General features: G+C 39.0%; 1 protein-coding gene across 1 annotated transcript; it reads right to left on the reverse strand.

Annotated features, from left to right (window-relative positions):
- Positions 1 to 443: 443 nt before the first annotated feature.
- Positions 444 to 7,010, reverse strand: JH06_5120 (hypothetical protein; the record flags this gene model as incomplete). The annotated part of the gene is made up of 1 exon (XM_014669884.1): positions 444 to 7,010. The coding sequence occupies one exon, from the start codon at positions 7,008 to 7,010 to the stop codon at positions 444 to 446; it is 6,567 nt and encodes a 2,188-aa protein (XP_014525370.1).
- Positions 7,011 to 7,984: the final 974 nt, after the last annotated feature.

The raw sequence follows: 7,984 nt of genomic DNA on the forward strand, positions 1-7,984 counted from the left end.
GGGCCTTTTTGTCTGCATTTTACTGGCGATTTTGTCTGGTAGGGTTAACCCTGTATAGCTACCCAGGGTTGGAGGCCCATGTTTGCGACGGTTTGTCTGCTTCTAAAAAATACGTAACATGCGTCAATTACCTACTACTTTTTTGGATAGTGATGATTGATGATTGAATTTGAATTAGACATTCCATCACTTACTGAAGATGGAATTCGGATAAAGTATTCAGTTTTGTGCAGCAGCTGCATAGTTCAAGTATGATTGATTGATTGATGATAATTGAGATGCTGATTCTCTTGATCAATTTATTCGACAGAAGAGTGCTTTCTTAAGTAGAAAAATAATTGATCGTATGATATCGATTTGAATGTCAATGATGTTGTAGTGAAGATCATATTATCTATCTGGTATCCTTGTTTTAACCAAACAACTTACACACCAAATCATCCTCAAACTTTCATATCTTCCCTCTTAACAATGGGTAATTCAGGTGACTTTGATTTCTTTCTCTTGAGGCACATGCATAGAAGAACTATAACTACAATAACTACAATGACAGTAATCGCTCCAATGATAATAAACATCATTGTATCAGACATTGCTTTCACGGTGAAGGTGAGAGTTGCAGTCTTTGATCCTACTTGATTCGTGGCCTTAATTGTAACTACTGATGCTGAAACTGTTGATAATGCAGATCCGCTTATCACTCCATTTTCTTCATTAAGCATTAGACCCACTGGAAGTGTTCCTGAATCAACAGAGAATACCAAATCTTCTCCTGTATATGTAGGCGTCATAACAAAAGCCTCTCCCTTCACTAAAGTACATAGATCTTGAGGATAGTGGATGGAAGAAGGAGGAATCATGACTCGGATACTTATATCAAATGTAACCGTTCCCACAGAATTTGAAGCCTGAATTTGGACTAGTGACGTCATAGACTTGGAAGGAGTTCCCAAAATGGTGCCTGTGTTTGCATTCAAAGATAAACCATCAGGAAGGACACCGGATAATACAGCAAATGTTACTGATTCTCCTATATACTCTGGAATAATAGAGAATACTGAATCCATAGAAATAATATAGGAAGTCTGAGGATAGTTCAGTGAAGACGGAGGAACCATCACAGTTACTGACAAAGTGGTAGATATGCTTCCTCCTTCGTTTTGTGCCATAATATTGAGAGTAACTATTGTTGATTCCGTGGGTGTTCCTTGAATGGAACCAGTATTTGTATCGAGAGTAATACCAGTAGGAAGAGTGCCAGAATGAATAGAGAAGACACAAGTATCTCCATCATATGCTGGAGAAACAGCGAAATACGATCCAGTAGGAATCGTATATGAGGATTGCGGATAAGAAAGAGCAGATGGAGGAGTCACTACTCGGAAGGATATTGTGAATATATCAGACCCGACAGCATTCTGAGCTCGAATGACAAGAGAAGCGAGAGGAGTGGATTGGGATGGAATTCCAGTAATACTTCCTGTAGATGGATTCAGAGTCAATCCAGATGGAAGGGTACCTGATTGGATAGAGAAAGTGAGTTGTTCCCCCTCTGTTGTGGGAGTTGTGACAAAGTTTACTCCAGTTGTGATCACGAATTGAGTTTGAGAATACATCAGATCTGGAGTTGTTAGGACTTGGATGGAGATTGTAGCCGTGATACTACTCACTACATTCTCAGCTTTAATAGTAATCGTTTGAGCGATAGATACAACTTGATTAGGCAAACCAGTTATTGCACCAGTGTTGGGATTGAGAGTTAGTCCAGGAGGAAGGGTTCCAGATTGAATTGAATAGGTTGGAGAATCTCCCAGTATTGAAGCCAATGCCATAAACTGATTGTTCTTAGCAATGACATAGGAAGTTCCTGAATAGGAGAAATCAGAGAGGGCTGTTATTACTGTCATTGTAATCGATGTGGTTACCTCACCAGCAATGTTGGAAGCCTTGATTACAATCGTAATTGCAGAAACTGATACAGTTGGAGAACCAGAAATCACTCCAGTATTCGAATTGAGAGAAAGGCCAGTCGGAAGAGAACCTGATTGAATTGAGAATGTTAGAGAATCTCCAGTGATAGTTGGAGTCTTTGAGAAAGTCTCTCCTTTGGCAATAATGAAAGGAGATCCTGAATATGAGAATCCAGAAGGCAGTGAAGGGATCGTAAACACAACAGTCGTTGTAATACTATCCAAAGAGTTCTCTGCTTTGATCACAATTGATTGAGAAGAGACATATTGAGAAGGAGTTCCAGAAATCACTCCAGTATTCGAATTGAGAGAAAGGCCAGTCGGAAGAGAACCTGATTGAATTGAGAATGTTAGAGAATCTCCAGTGATAGTTGGAGTCTTTGAGAAAGTCTCTCCTTTGGCAATAATGAAAGGAGATCCTGAATATGAGAATCCAGAAGGTAATGTCAATACTGTAAACACAACTGTTGTTGTCACACTGCCAATATCGTTTGCTGCTTTGATGGTTATTAATTGTTGAGTTATTGATTGTGTAGGGATACCGGAAATGACGCCCGTATTATCATTTAATGATAATCCAATTGGAAGACTACCTGATTGAATGCTAAAGGCCAAAGAATCACCAAGAAGCAATGGAGTTACGGAAAACTCACTATTTGTTGCAATAGTAAATGGAGAATCCGGATATGAGAAACCTGATGGAGGAGTAAGAATAGTGAATGATATTCTAACAGTTACACTGTCAATTACATTCTGGGCTTTGATCACAACAGATTGATCAACTACTGCTTCAGAGGGTGTTCCAGAAATCACTCCAGTATTGGCGTTCAATGATAGACCACTTGGTAGAGAACCTGACTGAACTGAGAATGTAAGAGTATCTCCTATTACTGTAGGAGATGTGGAAAAGGGACTTCCCTTGCGAAGTATATACGATGAATTGGCATAGGTTAGAGCTGAAGGAACCGTTAATACTGTGAACGATACAGTTGTTGTGACACTGCCTAGTGCATTTTGTGCTTTTATCGTTATCGACTGCTGACTTGTGGAAATTGAAGGAGTTCCAGAGATTGCTCCTGTATTAGAATTCAAACTTAACCCTAAAGGAAGTGATCCTGATTGAAGCGAGAATGTTAGAGTATCTCCAGTAATGGAAGGAGATGTAGTAAATTCTCTTCCCTTTCCTATTACGAATGGAGAGTTCAAATATGAAAAACTGGAAGGAACAGTGAGTACTGTGAACACGATTGTAGTGGATATGCTTCCGACACCATTTTCAGCCTTAATAGTCACAGACTGCTGATTTACTAATTGGATTGGCTCACCAGATATAACACCTGTTGACGTATTAAGAGTAATTCCAGAAGGCAAAGAACCAGTCTGAATCGAAAACATAGGAGAGTCTCCAGTAATTGACGGTGACTTTGAGAATATGGCATTTTTGGCTATTGTGTAGGGAGCCCCTGGATAGGAAAAGACAGAGAGGGCTGTCATAACTGTAATTGTAACAGATGTCGTCACTTCACCTCCCATGTTTTCGGCTTTGATAACAACAGATCGTTGATTCGTATTCTCTGTTGGAGTTCCAGATATCATTCCAGTATTTGCATTTAAAGACAATCCAGTTGGAAGAGTACCCGACGAAATGGAATAAGTAACCGATTGTCCACTAATTGATGGAGATGTCGAGAATTGATCGCCCTTCGAAATAGTAAATGGAGAGTCGTGATAAGAGAATCCAGAGGGAGCAGCAACAACAGTAAAAACAACAGTAGTAGTTGTACTACTTAGAGAATTCGAAGCGGCGATTGTTACTATCATTTGGTTAGCAGATTGAGAAGGAGTTCCCGAAATTACTCCAGTATTCGAATTGAGAGAAAGACCTATCGGAAGAGTTCCAGATTGAATCGAGAATGACAATCCACTTCCACTAACAGTTGGAGTTACTGAAAATGGTAATCCCATACCAATAACAAATGGAGAATTGGGGTATGAGAAGGAAGAAGCCGCTGCAGCCACAGCTATTACAATAGTAGTGGAGACACTTCCAATCCCATTCTCGGCCTTGATTGTTGCCGTGCTTTGATTAACAATAGAAGAAGGAGTTCCAGAAATCACTCCAGTATTGGCGTTCAATGATAGACCACTTGGAAGAGAACCTGATTGAATGGAGAATGTAAGACAATCTCCAGTGATAATAGGGCTAACACTGAATGCTACTCCTTTGGCAATAATGAAAGGAGATCCTGGATATGAGAATCCAGAAGGAGGAGTAATGACTGTAATAATAATAATAGTCGTGACACTATCCAAAGAGTTCTCTGCTTTGATCACAATTGATTGAGAAGAGACATATTGAGAAGGAGTTCCAGAAATCACTCCAGTATTCGAATTGAGAGAGAGACCAGTCGGAAGAGAACCTGATTGAATTGAGAATGTTAGAGAATCTCCAGTGATAGTTGGAGTCTTTGAGAAAGTCTCTCCTTTGGCAATAATGAAAGGAGATCCTGAATATGAGAATCCAGAAGGTAATGTCAATACTGTAAACACAACTGTTGTTGTCACACTGCTTCCAGCACCATTCGTAGCCTTAATCATTGCAGTAACACTAGTTACAGTGACTGAAGGAGTTCCAGAAATCACTCCTGTGTTCGTATTCAGTGTTAGTCCCGTTGGTAGCGACCCTGATAACAGCGAGAAAGTTAAAGAACCAGAACTGATACTTGGAGAGACGGAGAATGCCTGTCCCTTCCCAATTAAAAAGGGACTTCCTGGATACGAAAGGCCAGAAACAGAAGCAACTACTGCAATATTGATATAGTCGGTGAGAGATCCAGCTGAATTCTCTGCTTTGATGTAGATTTGTTGATAATCACATATAGCAGTGGGAGTACCAGTGATTACTCCAGTATTGGTATTCAGTGTTAAACCTGACGGAAGGGTTCCTGAATGAACAGAGAATGTACAGGATTCACAGTCCACACTTGGAGTAATTGGGCTGATTGCTTCCCCAACTGTAGCGACAATATCGAAATTATTGTATATAAAAGAAATGGGAGGACTAATAGTTACAGTAAGACGAATCGTTGTTGTAACATAGCCACCTGGATTTGCAGCTCTCACAACGATTGTGACCTGGGATTGAATAGTAGAAGGAGTTCCTGATATTATTCCTGTGTTACTATTCAGTGACAATCCATTAGGAAGGGTTCCCGATTGAATGGAAAACGAAATACTCTCTCCACTGAATGAAGGCGTGACACTGAAAGGCCGACCTTTCGGTATAGAGTAATATGACTGTGGATAGGAGAATCCAGAAGGCTTTGGTTTTATCGTCAGAGTAACCGTTGTGGTACTCGATCCACCAGCATTCTGTGCCTTGATAACGACTGATTGCGTTCCAGAAGTGGTAGTAGATCCCGAAATAACTCCAGAGCTTGAGTTAATAGTAATACCAGAGGGGAATGAACCACTGTGAACTGAGTAGGAACAAGAAGGACAAGAACCTGATGGATTCATTACCACCGATTGAGTAATGAAAGCACTGACCGATGAAGGAGAATAATGGAAATTTGATGGAGCAGGGAGAGGAGATTGTACGTTTAGTTTAATGATAAAAGTATGTAGCATATTAGAAACAGAACAGGAAATCTTATACTCTGCTTCTCCATTTGTTGAAACAGTTGGAATGCCCGATAATACTGCAGCATTACTAATAGTCATCCCGGAGAGTGGTGGTGAATAACTGCATGAATAATCACTACCAGTGGAAAGTTGATTAATTGGAGTTATTGTGCACTGATGATTAACTGTACATTCATATGTGTCAACTGAATATTCTATTTGAGGATTTAATCCATTGTAGCTGCAGACGAGTAAAGACATCTCACGAATCTTCACGGATCCAGCTCCATTAATTGAAAATCTTGCTCTCATTGCTTCTCTATCATGATATGAGGTACTATACATGGAACCTGACAAAAATGAATGATATGACGATCGACGATAGAAACCATCGTATCGTTCCTCCCATTCAAGTATGCCAGATTCAGCCGTTGGAGTACCATTCATATCGATATTAAAGCCATGTACCACTGCCATATCTGCAGAAGGAACAAGTTCCATCGCAGCTGAAGTTGAGGATAATGTTTGGATGGTTGAATACTCCCAATCGGTTGCAGAATTCCTATTCTGCATTGGGATTTTGTAGCAGTTAACGTTTGAATTATAGGATCTTTCATAAGCAGCCAACCATGCATCAAATCTGATACTATTATCAGAGGTACCCAAAAAGAGAATGACGCTGATAATATTTGGACTACTTTTTATTTCATTTGCAGGACGAATGATACTATGATAGTTACTTGTTGTATCAACATAAGAACCAGTGAAAGTAGTTGAAGAAGTGATATCTCCTGAAGGAATATTGTCTCGGAACACTTCTTTACCATTTATATACACAACAATACCTCTAGGATATCGCAACGAAGCCTCATAAGCAACAACAGAAGGAGCAATAAAAGTCCTTTTGAAGTACATTCTTGTATGACCTTGCGTAGCAAAATCAAAATTAGTATTCTTTAAACTCCATCCAGACACAGATGAGTCTGTAGTCCATGTATCAGATGGCAGCGAGTATCGGTAATACCAACTATCTCCCTTGTCGATTGGTGTAGAAAGAGAAAACCTTTTTTTCCCAGTAAAAGGAAATGTTTTGAGAATAATATTATCATAAGGTCCATACAAAGTCAAATAAGCATCTGCCTCCCAGCTATATGTTCCTGTTGATAAGTCAATTTCATACTGGTAGTTGTTATTGTAGTTCTTAATGCACATTTCCATTCCTTTATTCATAACTCCTTTTGTAACTGCAGGACTAGTATCGTATGTATTAGTGTAACCATAGCGATAAACATAGAAGTATTCAGACCACCAAGAATTACGTGATCTCAAATCAAACTTCAAGCGAATAGTCGATGAACCGCATGTAATACTGACAGCTGTACAAGTGATTGTTAGAAAGAGCAACAAGGTATCCATCAAATATTATATGAGGTGAATATCCAGTTTTCAGTTTCCACGTTTCCCTGTTTCATAATGATCATAGACAATTGAAGATATTATAACTATCCGTTTCTGATATTATCAACCATTAGATAAACCACAATTAGACCTCATAGTTTGATAGGAGAAATCTAGAAACTATGAAATACAGTGAACAAAGACTTCACCCCATGATCTCATTCTCTTCACTGCATCTTCTAACATCTAGAATACTGTTAGTGGTAAAAAGCAAGCCAGAAGAGTATACTACGATAGATTGTAAGACAATTCCATCATTAATTGTTCACATCCTTACACAGACAGGAATAAACTATATTGCCTTTGTACATTAGATTTAAGGTCATCAAGTACTCTTACACATGTCAGTTGTTATGACTATCTTAAAAATGGAAGTGATACACTACACATCACTGAGTTCCATAAAGTATATGTGTATAGAATATTAATTGTGTACTATTTCTGTGATCGTACAGTTTTCTGTCACTCATCATTGGCGTAAACTACACAGAATCCATATCTAAACGTTCCAAACTAGATAAGAATCTATTTACCTTATTATATTCATGAGATTAACTGCATTATGAGACCCATCGATTCAAACCTATCACTCCTTTCAAACCTGGAATATCGTATGATATTGACTCTTGGTGTCGAAATAACAAGTAGTTCGCATATCTCTTTCGAACCTGTTAGTTCCAAAACGTGATAATATTTCGCATATGCAAAAATTGAATACCACCAAAGAAAGAAACTAAGACTAAACCATGAAGATTTCTGTAGTTTGTTGATGCTACGAAGTGATAGGATAGATGAAAGGAGGTGCCTGGAAGAACTCTGAAGATGAGATTCTAAAGGCAGCTGTAATGAAGTATGGAAAGACGGAATGGGCTAGAGTTGCTTCTCTTCTTCCTCGGAAATCGGCAAAGCATTGTAAAGCTCGTTGGGAAGAA

This window comes from Blastocystis sp. subtype 4, assembly GCF_000743755.1.
Source record: "Blastocystis sp. subtype 4 strain WR1 chromosome Unknown seqid_0384, whole genome shotgun sequence".
In the NCBI taxonomy this organism is placed as follows: Eukaryota; class Bigyra; order Opalinata; family Blastocystidae; genus Blastocystis; species Blastocystis sp. subtype 4.